This window comes from Bombyx mori, chromosome 19, assembly GCF_030269925.1.
Source record: "Bombyx mori chromosome 19, ASM3026992v2".
Classification (NCBI taxonomy): domain Eukaryota; kingdom Metazoa; phylum Arthropoda; class Insecta; order Lepidoptera; family Bombycidae; genus Bombyx; species Bombyx mori.
The window spans coordinates 8185226-8204595 of NC_085125.1; the positions used below are offsets into that span (position 1 = coordinate 8185226).

Consider the following 19370-nt stretch of genomic DNA (forward strand, 5'->3'; position numbering starts at 1 on the left):
ATTTACAACGTAAATGCGCCACCCACCTTGAGATATAAGTTCTAAGATCTCAGTATAGTATTACTGCTTCACGGCAGAAATAGGCAGGGCGGTGGTACCTACCTGTGCGGACTCACAAGAGGTCCTACCACCAGTACCATCTGGCTTTGGAATGAGCTCCCCTCTACGGTGTTTCCCGAGCGCTGTGACATGCCCTTCTTCAAGCGAGGCTTGTGGAGAGTACTTAACGGCAGGCAGCGGCTTGACTCTGCTTCTGTCATTCTTGAAGTCCATGGGCGATGATAGCCACTCACCATCAGGTGGGCGGTATTCTCGTCTGCCTACAAGGGCGATAAAAAAAAAGAAAAATATTACATCCCCGAGAATCAGAACGAGCTCTCAATAGGCCACGCCCTAACGTAATACGTATACGAATGGGAACCGCGACTTCATTTATACCATTGCCGCTTTCGGAAATTATTTTATAGTATCCAAAGCTTGATAATATGTAGGTACTTTGAAATTCCGATCATAGATGAACTTAACAATGATTTGGCTTGTAAATAACTACCGATAACAAAGGGAATATCTAAATTACTTGAATAAGGGGTAACTGTAGATATCCCTACAATTACAAGTATAAATATGTATTTCTAAAACATGATATTTAATAAATGCCAAAAAAGATTTCAAACCTAATAATTTTATACGGTCGTTTTCGAGCAGAAAAGTTTCTAAGTACATCAAACAGCTAATCGTAATAATATCGTAGGAAAAACACCAAAAAAACACATAAATATTTAATTTAAAGATATAAAATTACAGGATAACCCGGATACGAGAAGGGTTGCGGATGATATATGACAGGCGCTTCTAGGCTCACATTCCGCAGTTCATGCGGAAATATCTGTCTCGGCAACGACACTTCAAAACGATCTGATTTCATTTTCTGAAAAATTGTGGTAATAAATCCTATTAGACGGCAAGAAAAAAAAACATGTTTTTTGATTACTCAGAGAAGTTCACGGCGTACCTACCTACTTTGTGTTAATTTACTTATTAGCATTCAAACTTCCAAGGCCGCTACCCACCTTGAATTCCACTAGCAAAATAATATGGAATAATTTCACCATATTTACGTATTATGAGATTATTTTTTTTAAGAATATTTATTACAAACATATTTGAGATTTCAACCACGTGCCGCAAAATGGGCATCAACATTGACATTACGGTACATTGTTATTATCGTTATCCCGACGTTAGCCACTAAAAACTAGATGTTTCGTTATCTCGTCCATCGAATTCCCTCTGATAACTAGTAAGACAGACTACCATACTACTACGCTAAAACTTATACATCTATTATTAAATGCGATATTTCTCTAAAATTCACCTCACTCGCTGAAATATTAGCACACAAACAAACAACGACACATAATTGCAAATTCATCAAATTAAAAATCATTTTCAATTATGATGGAAAATTGAAAAACCATTGGCATGTTAAAAACATTAATTGCGTATATAAAGATTGAAAAGCTTCGATTTAAGCGATTGATTATCAACTAGCCTATTTCGTTTCTAATTTTGAACGCGCATTAAAATAAATATGATTTTTTGATGTAGGTACCACCCACTCAGATTACTTGTTGAAATGAAAACTTAACTAACACGGTTTTGATTTGAATGAAACAACCAAAAACTAACATGACTAAGCCTACGAAAGAATAAGATATAATAGTTCAAGAGATCTCATAATAATTTATAATATAAGAGATCGAGATCATTACTTTAAATTGGTAAATGTGCTATCCTACTCCTCAAACTAAAACGCACCAATGCTTAGACATTAAAATAGGTAGATATGTGCAAGTGTAGTATTTTTACTGGTGGTAGGAGTGTGAGTCCGCGTGGGTAGCTACCACCAACCTAACTATTTCTGCGTGAAGCAGTAATGCGTTTCGGTTTGAAGGGTGGGGCAGCCGTTGTAACTATACTGAGATCTTAGAACTTATATCTCAAGGTGGTTGGCGCATTTACGTCATAGATGTCTATGGGCTCCAGTAACTACTTAACACCAGGTGGGCTGTGAGGTCGTCCACACATCTAAGCAATAAAATAAAATAAAAACTAATAATGATGAATTGTCTGAATTTATTACCATATACTGCTTTCGCGCAGTTTGTGGACGCATACTGAACATATTATGCTTAAATTTCCTTTTGGTCGGTCTTAATAATGTAACACACGTACATAGTACCTATTTTACTAGACCAAGTAGGTCCTACCTTTACACACTTCGCCCTCGACTTAAGCAGGTCAACAACCAACAACAACAGAATTAACGCGACCTTATAGTTTTGATGGATCCGATTTTATAATTTATTTATTTATTTTACAATAATCTTTCACTGTCTACATGAAATGAGTGGATTGATCATATTTACTTTTTAAAAAATAGTTTACGATCTAAACCATGTGTGTGAGGTATTGTTCGAAAACCGAGCAAAACAACAATGCACCCAATTAATGAAAATTTATTTTATTTTGCACACTTTATTAGAAATATTATTATTGTCATACATAATAATGCAATGTATAGTTATAAATTTAAAAATATATACTGCTTAAAATTTCAGTGTACTGCCGGTGCCAGCACCGAGAGTGACACAGCATTCAATGGAAGTGGTGGACGATTATGGCAAACTCGCGGTTGTGCTTGTATATGTTTTGACCATCTGCATAAGTGAACAAAGGCATCGCGTTCTGCTACAGACATATGCTCCTATAACAAGAAAATAAAATTAGTTCATGATATAAATTAAAAAACAGAATTATATAACATCTAACAAACCTGAAATTAACATTGTGTAATAAAAATCAAACACGCAAAATCATAATTTGCGTAATTACTGGTGATAGGACCTCTTGTGAGTCTGCACAGGTAGGTACCACTACCCCGCGTATTTCTGCTGTGAAGCAGTAATGCGTTTCAGTTTGAAAGGTGGGGCAGTAGTTAAAACTTATATTTTAAGGTGGGCGGCGGCATTTACGTTGTAGATGTCTATAGACTCCAGTAACCACTTAACACCAGGTGGGCTGTGAGCTCGTCCACCCACCTAAGCAATGAAAGAAAAATAAAAAATGTATGATTTCTTTCATTTTTGTTTTAATATAAAGAAAGAGAAAATAAAATTGTAATTACTGTTTTTTTTATTTTTTATTGCTTAGATGAGTGGACGAGCTCACAGCCCACCTGGTGTTAAGTGGTTACTGGAGCCCATAGACATCTACAACGTAAATGCGCCACCCACCTTGAGACATAAGTTCTAAGATCTCAGTATAGTTATGTTTTGTCTCTGCCTATTTGTATAAGGACACTAGTACCTCATGTTTTTTCCTGATATTCGTTTATTCTCCGCCTACACATGCACCATGATTTGACATGCATTAAATTTGTAATTCAAAGATAATTATTATACAGGTTGCATTATCACAAGATAGATTTCGTTTGTCACTATTTCGTCGATAAACTAAAAGTCAAATTGTAAATCCTTCCGCATAAATTCTCAAACCACTGTCATATCTATTATAACAGATATATTCACAATTACTTAAATCTTATCATATACCTGCAGCATATTCCGTCATAAAGTATCCAATTTTTTTATTCAAATAATAATTTAAATTTGTGCAAAACTTCACCCATGTTGAACTTTAATTTGTTGTGTTAGCAATACAAATGTTTAGACACATACCAGTAAAGGATACACTATGTAATATAATGCAACATCAGCAATTGTTAGAAACTGGCCAGTCAGATATGTGTTACTTTGTAGAGCTCTGTTTATTTCCTGAAAAAATAAAGCATTTCAGTACTGGTTAGGAGAATTTGAGGAGAGGGGCACTTTACATGCCAATATTGTGGACAGAAAATACACTTATGAAGAATGTACATAACAAGAAATTCAATTTAAAAAATATTATAGATGCACTAAATTTAGTAATTTGTTTAGTTATACAATTGAATACATTTTATGAGAAATTGTAATAGTAGTCTTCTTTATATTTATCTTCTTCTTCTCTTCCTTTTTTATATAGTTTTATAGTCCTATATATTCCTATTACAATAGTTTACAATATGACATTATGTGCTACTTTAGTAATTAATACTATTGTGATCAATTAATTAAATATAATTTAAATTAAACAATTTTATATTTTTTTATTAATTATCAAAAATGTATAACCCTCTTTATATATCTAGCTTTCTATTACTTTATTCATATTACCAAAATGTTTTTACTCGTTAAAAAAAGTTTAAATTACTCCACCAACAAAAATGTACGGCAATAAAATAACTAATGAAAATATCTCTACGCTTCAAACTATGCTTAAATTTTAAAATGAAGATTTTTATTTTTGTAAATATAGTTTTCCCAGATATGGAACGGGTTAGAGGCAAAAACTCAAAATTTAAATAAACGAACTAACTTGCAAGAATTTGAATGCAAAAGTTGAATTTGCCACAGCCTGATTACTAAACATGGAGATGTACTCTAACCATTGGTAGGTTAGCAGTCGTTGCTCTTCACTGCTTGCAGTTCCACATTTTGAAACCATACTCAAAATGATAGTCACAAAACCCTCAACATTTTTATTTTCAAGTACGGCAGTGGGAACCTGGGAAAATTCAAACAGAAACTAAGGTTTTACTGAACTGAACCCAGCTTTTAGGTTTCATTAATGAAAAATTATAGTGTTTACTTTGTCTGTATTATAACAAACGGCCCCGACTGAAACATCTAAATATTTTCCGATCATCTTAATTACATCCACATTATTGGTACTCATTTTCGGCATAAAAATAATCTGGCTTTATTTAAATTAAGTGTAAGAGCAAAGTAGTAACTTAATTATTTTTGAAGTTTAGAAGAGTACACAATTTCTAAAACAACTGCGTTTGTTTATTAGTTCAAAACTTTAATTCATAAATAATACACTTAATATGTACATATTTATGACTTTAATTTACGGGATGAATCTCAATTATATTATGTGTATAATCTATGGGGATGAATATGAATATCTCACGCCTCATTTGGCGAACACAGAAGATTGAGTGTAGTAACTATGCAGAAGATTAATGAAATATTCGGTTGTGGTTCTGAAGTTGTCTATGGTTCTGAATTATCCGTCTCGCCGGTTTTACGAAAACCTAAAAAAATCTGAACACTGTTGAAGTTTAAGCAGCTATGTTAGGGATTAAATAAGCGACTAACTTTTTAAAAAAAATTAAATCGAAATGTAGGTATAATATCATCAATCACACTCTTTTTACACGCTTTATATTAGCTTAACTTGTATGTATGTTTGTAACTGACACCTATAACCGCTATTTTGACCCACTTTAAACGGCCAGATTTCATTCAAACTTTGTAGATTTATCGAGGACCGATGACAATACACTAGTTTGATAACATTATTCCATTATTCAATTTGCAAAGTAACATTTTTGCCAAGTTATATAATTTTTATCTGTAGTCGATAAGGCAGGAATTGATGTTAAAGTACTTATTAGTTATAAAAATACGCTTTTATAGAAAATTTAACTAAAAAATTAAAAATGAATAATAGTTTAAAAAAGCTAAAAATAAGCTTTATATAAAATTCAACTAAAAATAAATAATAAATTTTAATAAATTTAATTTGAAAATAGTGTAATATATATTTTATTTAAAAAAAAGCATGGGTGCTTTTCAAGATATTATTGAAATAATAATTCTTCTACTCTTAACTGTCAGAAAAATGTTTATAACTAATAACACCATGCACACTACGTTTTTTTTTCAATAAAATATATTTTACACTATATTCAATTTAAGTTTATTAAAATTTATTTTCTATTTTTTAGTAGAATTTTATATAAAGCGTGTTTTTTAGTTTTTTTAAACTATTATTTATTCTTCTCGAATTGCCTAATTTATTAGAATCATATCCGCTGTTTTCGGCTTGACATACCTTTTGTAAGACACCCTGTATATTAGTGACCAAAAAGACTCGACATCAAATAAAGTAAAAGTATAATTGATATTGAATGAAATTTCGTGAATAGTAGTGTGAAATTTATATTTGATATAAAAAACTGAGGTTTTTAGACTACAACAACGGCGAACAGAAAGTGTAAATGCTAGGAAATATTGGAAAGTGATTCTAGAATAAACAGCGTGCAGAGAACATTGCAGTGGCTATGCGTACATCTATAATCCACTACCTTTTTTTTCTGAGACAGCTTGTTGTATCTCATTAAATTTTCATCCAAATGGTTCCAGACATAGAATGTAGGACATTTTTATGCCATACTTTGGTGTTTTGTTGCGACTTTGAAATCCAAGGCACGGATTAATTATTGGAAATATGTTTGTTCAAACGTGGAAGTAACCACATTTGAAATAAGAAGAAACTTCATTTATTCACAGAGAACACAAACACTACACTATAATGTAGGCAAACAAGTAATCTTGATTCCTGGGCCTAAACCATTGATTTGCAACAACCATAGGCAACAACTGACTGATGATAGATGTTCAATTGTCAATAATTGTCACTCAGGTCACTGATTTTTTGGACTATCTTGTGTTGTTGATAACAATATTTCATTATAATTTAATGGTTTCTTTCATAATTTTCTAGAATCACACCAGCAAAAAATATAATCATAATTTCTTAACAGATATTACACTTAAATTTATAGCGTGAATTCGTGGTTTTGCTAACGTTTATTTCGTAAATTATAAAATGTATTGACATCAAGCTTAAAGTATTCTTTAATTTCTGCTCTATAAACCGTTTTAATGTTGACTTTGTGTCACAATTATTTTCACGTCTCACCCAATAATAAAAACAAAGATGTTGTTCAAGAGTTCAACCGGAAAAAATATGTGTTCGGTGTATTTATTTTGTTACTGGTCGTTGTATTATGGGTCGTATCCTCAGAGATGACAAAAGTAAGTATTTAATGGGAAGCAATAGTTGTGCACATCTTACATTCTAACAGTAAAATTATTATAAAAATTAAAAAAAAGGTCTGCAATCCTCTATTTTTTTAATTAGATAATGGCTTTATAAATGTCAACATGAAACCAATAATTACATTTTCAAATATTACCTTGTTAATATTTAATTAAATATTTCATTAATTAGGCTAATGTTCAACTATTAATCTATAATTAAAATAAGTTTTGTGTAACTAATTTACTATTTGTTAAAAAAAATTGCATCTAATTTTCATTACTGTTTTTTTTTCAGTATTTATACACTGAAAAACACTTAGAGAGACCGTTTCTTGTGACTTACGTGAGAAGCTCATTACTATTTATATATCTCTTAGTTTTGTGTTTTTCACCTCCTACAAAGGATCCTTGTCGACCAACTGATTACACTGTAAGTGAATAAGCCCCACCTGAACCACTTTTAAAAAAAAATATACATAATAAAACAAAAATCTTGTCCAAGATTTATTTTCTCACTTGAATTTGCAGCCCATGACAAATGATTACTGGAACTTATAAGTATAACTTGAATTATCACTAAATTAATCTAGCAATAAGTAAATAGGCTCAGATTATGTTTGAATAATATTATATTATATTATATAATTAACCCTTATGAGTAGAATTGTTCTGTGAGCAATATGTCCTGCCCACTAGGACATAGGATGGCCGTAGGGGCCAGAAAGTTCTTGAGTGGGGACCGCATACTGGAAGATGTAGCGTGGGTAGGCTTCGCATAAGATGGGCCGACGATCTATTGAGGTTCGCGGGATCCGCTGGACCCAGGCAGCGCAGGACCGGTCTATGTGGCGAGTCTTGGGCGAGGCCTATGTCCAGCAGTGGACGTCCATGGGCTGATAAGAAGAGTAGAATTGATCACCAGGACTATTCTGAATTTATTTTGACTTATAGGATAAGATGCCTGATGAACTCATCTTAAACAATGTGGCAGTGCTGGTAATCAAACCTACTGGCAGATGCCAAATTTCCACTGATATACATATTTGACACATGTTAACAAATATCGTTGTTGATATCTATAGACTATCTTAGTCACTCAATATCATGTAATTTTTATCACTTCTGAATTAAATTGTAAAATTATAAATGAATTGTTCCAAGCTTTCGCAGCTATCTATATTATAAGCAGTATTATTTAACGTTTTCTAAGACCAATTTTTATTTTTAATCATCTCAGTAGAGATTAAAGCTAAAAATCAAGGTGAGATCTCATTCAATAATATTCTCTATAATAATTTCGCAAATTCAATTTTTTTAACCTATTGGTTCTGTGTGGCTTATATAAAACTATAATATAACGACAAAAAAAAATGTTTTTTCAGCAATTATTAGAGCCTACAGCAGAAACGGATGATGAAAGCTTCTTTACTGAATCCAATGTAAATAGTTTGGTATGTAGTTATAATTAGTAAATTAATGAATCAAAAACATTCACTGTCAATCTGATGCTTAAAACAACTATGGGTATTTATAATTTGATAACATAAAAAACTTGTCTTGTATTGTAATACAATCTCAATGTGTTATTAGTTAAGTTAAATGATTTATTATTAGATTTTAACTACTAAGTAAATCTATTTTTGCAGGGTGATTCAACATTTATACCGGTCAGAGCGGGGGAAACAACCGACAGTGACGATGCTGCACCCAGAGCTGTCCGTTTTAATAAAGTTGCTGAGGTACAGTTCAACAATCCAACCTGTTTCTGATTTACACATCTTAGTGATCTTTGTGTCCTAATTACATTGTACATGTTGACTGCAGAATATAAAAATTCTTCATAAAAACATTTCTGTTAACAGGTAACTTTTTTTCTTTTTATATTGCATTTGCAGGTAAACGAGAATATGGCCCACCTGATGGTAAACTGTTACCGTAACTCATGGACGTCGGTAATGCCAGGGGCAGAGCCAAGCCGCTACCTACCATTGAGTACTCTCCTCAAACCCCGTTTGAAGAAGGACATGTCGTAGCGCTCGGGAAACACCGTGGAGGGGAGCTAGTTCCAAAGCTGGATGGTACATGGCAATAAGATATTTGGAAACGCAATGTCGATGAGCGCAGCCATTCCAGATAATATGGACGAACTCTGATCCGGCGGCGAGGGATCTGAGTGTTTTATCAATAAGATCCTAAATGCTATTTGTATGGTTATTTTGTGGTACAGGTACGAGTTATGTCAGCAGCGATGGCCAGTGAAGCGTTGTTGGCCCGATTATCTTGGGCGGCCTCAGAACGTGCTGCGCAAGTTGCACAGAGGCGTGCCGCTGCAGCCGCCACAAGACGACATCTGCGTTTAGCATTGTTCTTGTCTATGCCTGTAAGTATAGAGCGATAATGTCCGCTTTTATTTCTACAGACAAGCTCACGTCCCACCAGAAGTTTCGAGACTCGGACTCTCAGTTGCTTGGTTTAAGGGCAGGTGCTTTGTAGCAAAAATAGACCGAATGTACCTTTTTTTTCCTACTTAAGCTGATAGCCTTGAGAGGCTATTTCAGCGTAACCTTAACTAGTAGGTGAGCTCACGGGGCTCAAACCTGACGACGTTGCTAACACGAACCCTAGCAAGAGCAGTGCTTCGCAGAATCTACCACCGGATCGGAAACGCGACCCACTGAGATGATCCGGCGAGAAACTCATTGGGCTGTGTCTGTGGGTTAATTTACTCGTCGAGCCCTTCATCGCAAGCGACGGGTTCGACGAAAACGATGTACCTGGGCGTGATTAAAATACACCCTAATAATTAGCCATTTTATTACACGATATTATCGTGGATCATTTCACTTGACTATTTTTTTGTATCCCCTTAATGACTTAAATTCGAATACTTAATACAAAGTAACTGATTATATGTATAATTCTTTGTTACAGTGGTTCATATCAAACTATCTGTACCGTTTAAGTATACTGCACACATCAACTAGTTCAGCTACAATGTACACATCTACAACGGGCGCCTTCGTTCTTACCCTGGGAGCTATATTTGCAGAAGTACCAACGGATCGGTTCACAATCTCGAAAAGTGTTGCCGTTCTTTTAACTGCAGCCGGCTTGGTATGAACATAATCGAATTACGTTCGTAGATTCCATTGGAGATATTATAGGCTGCCTCCACAATATTAATAAAATTCCTTTTGCTTCTGGCCAATAAAAAAGAGTTAAGTTTTAATATGTGAATAAAAATACTTTTATGTTTTACTAGCTGTACCCTTCCGCTTTGCTGGGCATTTAAAATTAACATTATTATTTCTCACCCCCACAAAGATTCGCATCATTAACTGCCCCCGCAACTGGTTTAGGGAGTCCAACACTCATATAAACATTAGCCTATCCATTAAGTACGTCATGTATTTTCTACATGGATATCAAGTTTCAAGTCAATCGGACGCATGGTTCAGTAGTTATAACGGAACATCCGTAAAAACCAGACTGTATTGTGTTGTATTGTAAAGGTTGTGTATTGTATTGTAAAAACCAGATTGATGGAGATTTATATATTAGTATAGATAGGGATCGCAGCGCATAAAATAAAACTTCTACTGTTCCAAAATCTTCTGTTATAATAATAATTAAAAAGGGGTTCGTGTACTTATGTACGCGCGTAGGAAGTTATACTTTATTTTTATTAAATTTATTTCTTTTTTTTTAAATATTAACTAATTAATAATAAATATTTAACGTTAATAATTTAATAATATTTAGTATGAATTATATTACATAATAATTTTGTCATATATATTACTAAAAAGTGAATGCTAATAACATTTTTTTTACGAGTGTACATGCGCGAAAGTTCACCTGCGGCTATATTCAGACTCGCCAAGTTACGTCGGTCGTATTGTAATGAGCGATTTAGTGGGCAACTTCATTTCTGTTAATTTTGTGTCACGGTGCGCGCGCATCGTAAAATTTCACTCTCATCATTTTTTCATAACGCGCCTAAAGAAGTATAACTTCAAAAATTAATTAACATTTTATAACCGTCTTCGCCATCTTCCTTTTCTCTGTAATTCTGTCCGTCATTTTCTTCTCCCTTTCTTTCCCTTTTCTCTCACTGACATCTTAACGCTCCGTTCCACACTCTTTTCATACGTTCCATTCTTACCAATCCTACATCTATGATCAATAAATAAGTACGAGTTGAATACTGAACCTTAAATCGATACGAACTAAGGTTCAGGATAAATAAAAAATCTCCACAGAAACCCTAATTGGAAAACAATTTACTCACAACGGGAATTAAAGTACATATAAAACTTAAACTTCACTACATATAAAAATTCAGTTTTCCTCTTTCCTGAGGTAACCCGTTAGTCGCTTCGATTCGAATAAAACTGTCTTCTTGTTGCCTGCGCTTTTATAGTCGATTCGACTATTTCTACAATGTTCCAGAACATTCAAGACATTTTTCAGTTATTTCGATATCTCTTTTTGCTATTTGCGACAGATGATTTTACTCATAGCGGTATACACTATGACGTTAATATTAATCACAACAATGGGTGAAAGTATTTATGTCCCTCGGTGAAAATATTTTTTAAGACTCGATTGTTTTAAGGTGGTGCTCGGAATATCGGAGAGCCATCAGAGTAACTGGACGGCGGTGTTGTCAGCACTTGGTTCGGCATTTTGCTACGCAATACATCTTTTGTTGTTCAGAAGAGAATTGAGGAAAGGAGAAGGCATAAACTCACCATTACTGATTGGTATGTTAGCTTTTTTTTGTTTTGTGTTTTGTTGTTTATGTGGAAATAAATACATGAATACATATATCGACGCTTGAAAGGCAAAAGTGACTAAGCAACAATAACTGATTTGTACATAAATTATAGGCAATAACTATATTCGAATCGCAAAAAATATATATTTCTAAGTCTATTAAAATCATTTCAATCCTACAGCTATCTATGATGATGTAGTAGACTACAGCTGGATTCGTTAAAATAAATTTTGTTTTCAGGTATTTCAACTTTAAATTAGTCTACTGTAAAGTTCACGCACTGTCGCTTAGTCACGTTTGCCTTTCAAGCGTCGATATGTATATTCACAAATTAAGCTTTTAAGTTTTTGTTTGACTGAGCTAAATGTACGCGATCTGCCTTTCTCGCCGGATCTGCTCAGTGGGTCGCGATTCCGATCCGGTAGTAGATTCAGCGAAGCACTGCTCTTGCTAGGGCTAGTGTTAGCAAATTCTCTCAGGTTGAGTCCGTGAGCTCACCTACCGGTCCGCGCGAAGTTGGAATAGCCTCTTAGGCTACCAACGATTAGGTAGGGGGAAAAAAAGACGCGATCACAGGGTCTGTCTGGTGATAAGCCGTTAAAGGCTTTTAGTGGCTGATGTCTGATTATGAGGTTGATGTCTGTGTCAGGGCTGAAACTGCTATATTTTAAGACTATATTTATTTGTATGGAAACTATCGATATCTTGTAGCTGATGCCCCTAAACTTATATGTTGTTAAAGTTAAAGCATTTAATTAGGTATTGTATAACTAAACACAGAAAATAAAAAAAATAAAAATCATACAAGTCTTTATTTGTTATAGACAAATTGACTAAATTTTATCAATTTGTGGTTTCTGAAAATTTACAAAATCCTTAATTAAAAATAAAATATAGGATAGATAATATGTTACTGCCATGTACAGGAGCAATGAGAAAGTAATCGAAGCGAAGCCATCTAGTGGCCGACGCCTGTAAACATTTTTGTTGAGTGCTTGAGTTGCTTATCTATAACTAATTTATGTGTATTATGTATGGCCTGTGTTATCATTCAAATTGGAGCGCATGACTACTTCTCTGCCGAAATAGGTAGGAGTGTGCGGGCTTCCAATATACGGTATGATTAACCTTATGTCTGAAACGTTCAGGAGTGGTGGGGTGCATAGTAGGCGGCGCGGCGTGGAGTGTGGGCGGCGCGCTGGCGGCGGCGGGCGTGGAGCGCGCGGCCCTGCCCTCGCCGCCGCTGTGGCCCTGGCTCATACTCGACGCTGCACTAGGTCCTGTGCTCATCGACTCGCTCTGGATATGGTAACACACCTCATTCAAACTACTATTTCCTCCTATCATACTGAATATTCACAGTTTAAATATATTTTTTTGCTTAGATGGGTGGACGATCTCACAGACCACCTGGTGTTAAGTAGTTACTGGAGCCGATAGACATCTACAAAGTAAATGCCGCCACCCATCTTGAGATATAAGTTCTAAGGTCTCAAGTATAAAAAGGGGTACAAAGTTTTTGCTTCACGTATTAATATATAGATGTGTATCGTGCAGGGGTCGGTCGTTGACGGGCGGCGGCGCGGCTAGCGGCGTGGTGTGGCTCGCGGCGCCGGCGGCGGTGTGCGCGGAGGCGGGGGGGGCGGCGCGCGTGGCGGCGGCGCTGCTGACGGCCGCGGGGTGCGTGCTCGCCGCCGCACCCGCGCCTTGTATCTCCGCGCTAACACGTCGCCTGAAGCTGCCCAATCCAATCTCGTCAGTATCTCGTTTTCATTATTATTGCTTAAACTAGCGACCCGCCCTCGCTTCGCTTCGGAAACTGTAATTTATTATTGATTTCTCCACTATTTAATGGATGTTATTATACATATAAACCTTCCTCTTCAATCGCTCTATCTATTAAAAAAACCGCATCAAAATCCGTTGCGTAGTTTTAAAGATTTAAGCATACATAGGGATATAGGGACAGAGAAAGCGACTTTGTTTTATACTATGTAGTAATGAGTGGCCTCAGTGGAATCAGCATACTGTGGATGCCGCCTCATATCTCAAAATAAATTTTAATAAATTTGAATTAAAAATAGTGTAAGAACAAATGATTTTATTGTATAAAAAGCGTTTTACAATAAAATAATTTTTTCTTACACTATTTTTAATTCAAATTTATATTCTATTTTTTAGTTGAATTTCAATTTTTCAATTCTTTTTTTTAAATATTATATTGTCATCGGTCCTTAATAAGTATATCAAATTTCCAGTTAATCCGACATTTTGAAGGAGGTCAAAACATTGTTCAAAGATTCCGTTACATACTAACATACATACGTCTGAAGCTAATAAAGCTAATGGGTCATGGCATTCGTATTTGATAAATCGTGAGCAGCTTACATATCTACGAGAGGGAAAACAGCCGCCAATAACCAAACAATGCACCCAACAAACGCTTTTCTTAAAAAAATATGCACACCTATAAGGGTCGCCGCATACGGGCCACCAGTCACAACCACAAAACGCCGCCGGTTTGCGCCGGTGGCTTCCACAAGCTACATATATAATGTATGAAAATTACAGGAAATATTCCGGTGGCGGCATTTTGTGGTTGTGGCTTGTGTCCCGTGTGCGTCAACCCTAGCACTAATAAAGACTTTTCTCAACAGCAACTTTAGAAATATTCCTGAATTGGACGAACAATCGGAAGCGTTGATGTCCTCGGACGAGCCGACGTAGCAACGGTCCTCGAGAAATCCTCATTAAAGGACTGCAGAACGTGAACAGCACTGTGTGATCTTTGTTCGTATAGTACAATGGCCTTATCAGAGACATGAAACCAAAATCTGCAACCAGAAACTTCCACTTGTCACATCAAACATTATAGGCGACATAAAATATTGTCTATTTCACCATTTATGTTTCAACTGTAGAAAGTTTTCGCAGTAATTTTTACATTAACCTTACTATATTAATTCGGACCGTAACAAAAATGATTTTGTGTAAAACTTTTCCTGAACTATTACAGTGTTCCGGTTCGAATTATTCATTGAAATTATAATATTGTATATCTGTGAGGTGACTTTATTAATAATATCCTCACACTTTATGTCTCAAAATTTGTGATGCTCATTTGTTTTATATAGATTTGAATGTATTAAGAATAACTATATTTTGGTTCATTTGATTCTTGATTAATCTACTGTGAATACTTACTTTAATTGTCTTTCAATCCCGAATTCTCGTTGAAAACACACACACACACAGGACATGTTAAACACATTTAACATTAACATTTTCCCACATATCCAGCTACTGTAATTGAACATCAAAACTTTGTGAATAAAATAATCAAACACGACATATCACTCTTTACGGTTTGTTTCCAAATAATACCTACTACCTAAAATCAAAGGTTCGTCCATGAAGTAAGGACCAAAGTGACTCATATTAACAAATAAATTAATTCTAAGTAAGCTTTACAAAATACTTATAACCTTACATAAGAACGAATGTGCACCTGTGTTTTGTTTTGTAAACACGTGTTAATCCTAGTCTAATTTGAAGTTCGCATTTAAATATTACATAAATATCGTAATAATAATAAAGAAATCATCATTCCATAAGCTAATGATTAGTATAGTAACATTTTCTTTGTGAGTGCAATGTATGTCTATTATTATTGTTTATGACCAGAATTATTTATAATTATGATGTTAAGTTTATTTCAATTAACGAAAGTAATAAACGGAAAAAAAACGATCATTTATATTCGTCTTATAATGATTTTTCATAAATGAACCACTAATTTAAAGCAAAATAGAATTTTGTCTGCGAAGATGTGATTACAATAGCTATGACCGACAACGGCGGATCCAGGGGGGGGGTCGTGGGGGTCATGACCCCCCCCCTGAGCTAGTTTCAGGACTTGAACTAACTTGGACTAGTTGAAGAACATCATGGTTTATTTATTATCTATTGTTATCATAATTAAATTATAGGTTCTTAACTTGCCCACGACTATGTGACCCCCTCCTGGCGCCAAAGCTGGGTCCGCCCTTGATGACCGACCTCAAGAAGTCAACAGCTTGACTAAAACTAGTGTCGCTTTTGCATGTCTTTCATAATTTTATGGAGTAGTATTGTTACGCGCGGGGGTTCGGGATAAATAAATGTTCCACCAAAGTACAACTTAAAACTGTATTTATCACTTAGAACATTTAAAACACTTCACAACACTTTAAAATTCTCAATTCGCTTCAGGTGATCCTTTCGCTGTTTCGCTTCGAGTAGTTCCGATTACTAACTGACTGCGTGCTATTTCTGCAACGCTTTTATAGCCGATACCACATCCCTAGAAGTATCGAGAATATTCCACGCAAGTCGAGCATTTTCGATGCGTGCTTCCGCTATCTAACAATAGATGGCGTTGTGCCTCGAGCGTTTTAGATGCTACTAGATCCTGCTATATTCGTTCGACTATTCGCCGATAGATGGCGTTACTCTTACTGGCGTAACAGTATGAGTTTTGTTGCTTATTTCGAACTTGCAAAATTTTAGCAAGACAGGATGGATATATTGTTTTATTAATGCCAGTTTATAAGCAAATCGTGTTCCTGGTGTTTGTGATTACAGGAACCCACAGACACCACAATATCAACACCTTCATGCCTTTGAACTTAAGCTCTCAAACCTCAATTAAAAATATGTAAGGTGGTGATATTTAATCATACGGTTAAAGGACTTATAGGCCCTATGACCATGTTTTGATGGGTTTGATTTTTATCGTGTACACCTATTTCATCATTCATACTTCATTTCATATATCGTAAAAACCATTCATAAACTAGTGGTAAATTGGTACCGTACCTATTACCTAATCAAGTTCAACAAGTAGACCGAGGTCCACATTTTTACTATGATGAGTTAAAAAAATACTAATGTATGGGCTTGGTATCCTTTGCCCGTCGCAAAAATCGCAAAGAAAAAAAATTACTAAATTTTATAGGTTATGTAAATTCTAACTATTGTGTTGGGATAATATACTTAATTTATATATTTATCACAATCTTTGATGCTACAAAAGATATTTGCAGCAATTTGCATACTGCAAAAATGTCTCTTATAGGAATTAGGCAAATAATACCAGCAGCAACAAAATATTTTCGGTATCCACTAACAATAGGAACATTTCAGTACTGCACTAGAACTACGTCCGATCCCAGTAATGTTCTAAATGATCTAACAGATTGGGAGACACTGAACAAAAAGAAAAAGATAAGTAAGGCCATGAAAGCTTATTTAGAGAGAGCAAAAGAACATGACGAGTTTATGAAACGACAACAATTTGAATATAACATCGGAAAACGACATCTTGCGAATATGATGGGCGAAGATCCTGAATTGTTTACTCAAAAGGATGTAGAGCGCGCTATAGAATATCTATTCCCCAGCGGTATTTACGATCCTGCCGCACGACCATCGATGAGGCCACCAGAAGACGTCTTTCCCGCTCGCAAAGCCGCTGAATTCGACGAAGCTGGAAGACCTCACCATTGTTTGTTTTATACTGGAAAACCAAATTTCTTTAAACTACTTCATGACGCTGCCGACCATTTACAACAACTTTACAAATATGAAGACCAAGTTATTAGAAAGAAAGCAACTCCTGATCCAAATGGCAATTTACAACTCGGGGGTAGTATGTGGGTGAATAAAGATCAACTTGAGCAGTTGTTAGTTGAAAAGATTTCTGATTTAGAATATGACAATTTCAAAGTGGTCATGGAAAGATTAGTCTCACTGCCATATTCTTACAGATATAAAGATTTTATTGAAAAATTTAGGAAGCCCCTTGCTGTACAAAAGTTTGCTTTAGAAATTCCAAAACCTAATTATGACGAAGAGGGAAGAGCCTATATTACAACTTATGAGTGTTTAAGGAAAAAGGCTAGAGGGGATGTAACCATAAGATCACCAGGCACAGGCAAAATAACAATTAACAAAAAAGATATCACATATTTTGATGATGTTCAGTCGAGAGAACAAGTGTTGTTCCCGCTAATATTCACTGGTATGCAAAACCGTGTGGATGTGGAATGTAATGTAGAAGGTGGTGGACCTTCCGGCCAATCTGGAGCCATTAGATGGGGTATAGCTTGGGGCCTCCGTAGTTTTGTTGACAAAGATATGCTACAGCAAATGCAAGTGGCAGGACTATTAACTAGAGATCACAGGAGGCGTGAACGTAAGAAGCCTGGTCAACCTGGAGCAAGGAAGAAGCCAACATGGAAAAAACGCTAATCTATGTATTGTAGATAAAATTACTATAAACCTACAATAAAAATTATAGAATTTTTATAAAATTTTTATTCATTAAATTGGTAGGTACTTATGCCTCTAGGATTTGAACACATTTGTACCACTTGATACAAGTATGTACACTTCTACAGGAATATTATCCTTTATGCAACATCAATAATCTGATAATAACAGGTGCTATTTATCACAATTTAGTACAATTTAATCTTTTTTATTGCTAAGATTGTTGGACGATCTCACAGTCCTCCTTATGTTGAGTGCTTACCTTTGGTTATTACACCATGGAAGTAATTCATTAAAATTTGTTAAGTATTTATTTCATTGGGGTGTGTCTACAGGATTCTAGCGTAGTCTCAACGCTTAATACAAATGCCCCAGGCGTCTTGTTTTTTTAGGTCAAGAAGACTTGGTTTATCGATTAAGCTCAGGCCTTATACTTTCTATGACTTTTTGGTGTATACATGTGAATGTTAAATAGATAGATATGTTCACTGTGTCTGACCTACTCTACTCTACTCCCCAACTGTGATCTTTCAATAAAGTGTTTTCTTGACAAGCCCCATGGCTTTACATTGTTATTTTATAATTGCATGAAGTTAGATATATGAGCTCATTGCTAATTAACTGGATTTACAGGTCACTGGGCCCTTAAGAATGGCGTATGAAGCACGATGGAATGCTTTACTCTCATTCCCGATCCTGCGGAAAGAATGGAAAGCAGTCGACGTCGCCCAAAACACGTCATCTCGGATCCTCCCGATCCACTAACGGTGCTTCTAGGTACTTAAGCACCAGTCACCGTTTTCGTCGAACCCGTCGCTTGCGACGAAGGGCTCGACGAGTAAATTAACTCTCAGACACAGCCCACTGAGTTTCTCGCCGGATCTTCTCAGTGGGTCGCGTTTCCGATCCGGTGGTAGATTCTGCGAAGCACGACTCTTGCTAGGGTTCGTGTTATCATCGTTGTCAGGTTTGAGCCCCGTGAGCTCACCTACTAGTTAAGGTTCCGCTGGAATAGCCTCTCTAGGCTACCAGCTTAGGAAGGAAAAAAAAAAGCTTTACTCTTGTCTAAAATTTTATTTTTATTTTTAGATCAAACTATACCCTGGACTTTTACTTAATTTATGTATTACTTAAGTAATGGACACCATGAAAATCATGGTGCACCAGGGCGACATTTAAAAAGAGCCTGGATTGTCGCATTGTTATATTGCCTCCTCAATTATGGAAGTCGAACTCTTCAATTAGAAACATTGAAATAATCAAATCGAAAAACATATTATCTG

General features: G+C 35.4%; 3 protein-coding genes across 4 annotated transcripts; 2 read left to right on the top strand and 1 right to left on the bottom strand.

The window, feature by feature from the left end:
• Positions 1–2501: 2501 nt before the first annotated feature.
• LOC101745316 (eukaryotic translation elongation factor 1 epsilon-1) lies at positions 2502–5134 on the bottom strand. Its single transcript, XM_004922326.4, has 4 exons — positions 4750–5134; positions 4477–4665; positions 3741–3836; positions 2502–2767 (listed from the first exon to the last, which is right to left on the bottom strand). The coding sequence occupies exons 1-4, from the start codon at positions 4843–4845 to the stop codon at positions 2618–2620; spliced, it is 531 nt and encodes a 176-aa protein (XP_004922383.1). The 5' UTR covers positions 4846–5134; the 3' UTR covers positions 2502–2617.
• A 1415-nt stretch (positions 5135–6549) lies between these two features.
• LOC101747064 (solute carrier family 35 member F5) lies at positions 6550–15532 on the top strand. 2 transcript variants are annotated; one of them, XM_004922428.5, is made up of 10 exons: positions 6550–6989; positions 7291–7425; positions 8378–8446; positions 8642–8734; positions 9223–9375; positions 9927–10109; positions 11614–11761; positions 12924–13083; positions 13333–13530; positions 14433–15532. In XM_004922428.5, the coding sequence occupies exons 1-10, from the start codon at positions 6837–6839 to the stop codon at positions 14500–14502; spliced, it is 1362 nt and encodes a 453-aa protein (XP_004922485.2). In that variant the 5' UTR covers positions 6550–6836; the 3' UTR covers positions 14503–15532. The 2 variants fall into 2 exon arrangements, with proteins under 2 accessions (XP_004922485.2, XP_012550234.1); XM_012694780.4 differs by having other exon boundaries at positions 8378–8434.
• Positions 15533–16708: 1176 nt separating this feature from the next.
• Positions 16709–18128, top strand: LOC101745649 (small ribosomal subunit protein uS9m). Its single transcript, XM_004922329.5, has one exon. The coding sequence runs from the start codon at positions 16879–16881 to the stop codon at positions 18064–18066; it is 1188 nt and encodes a 395-aa protein (XP_004922386.1). The 5' UTR covers positions 16709–16878; the 3' UTR covers positions 18067–18128.
• The last annotated feature ends 1242 nt before the right edge of the window (positions 18129–19370 follow it).

What these genes read in the sequence shown, in the direction of transcription:
- LOC101745316 (XM_004922326.4), bottom strand. Translation starts at nt 4,845, where the DNA reads ATGCCGAAAATGAGTACCAATAATGTGGATGTAATTAAGATGATCGGA. An exon ending in TTTGTTATAATACAGACAAA is followed by an intron (nt 4,666 to 4,749) that starts GTAAACACTATA and finishes GAATTTTCCCAG; the next exon opens with GTTCCCACTGCCGTACTTGA. An exon ending in TTGCATTCAAATTCTTGCAA is followed by an intron (nt 3,837 to 4,476) that starts GTTAGTTCGTTT and finishes TTATTTTTTCAG; the next exon opens with GAAATAAACAGAGCTCTACA.
- LOC101747064 (XM_004922428.5), top strand. Translation starts at nt 6,837, where the DNA reads ATGTTGACTTTGTGTCACAATTATTTTCACGTCTCACCCAATAATAAA. An exon ending in CATTGTTCTTGTCTATGCCT is followed by an intron (nt 9,376 to 9,926) that starts GTAAGTATAGAG and finishes TCTTTGTTACAG; the next exon opens with TGGTTCATATCAAACTATCT. An exon ending in TTTTAACTGCAGCCGGCTTG is followed by an intron (nt 10,110 to 11,613) that starts GTATGAACATAA and finishes GATTGTTTTAAG; the next exon opens with GTGGTGCTCGGAATATCGGA.
- LOC101745649 (XM_004922329.5), top strand. Translation starts at nt 16,879, where the DNA reads ATGTCTCTTATAGGAATTAGGCAAATAATACCAGCAGCAACAAAATAT.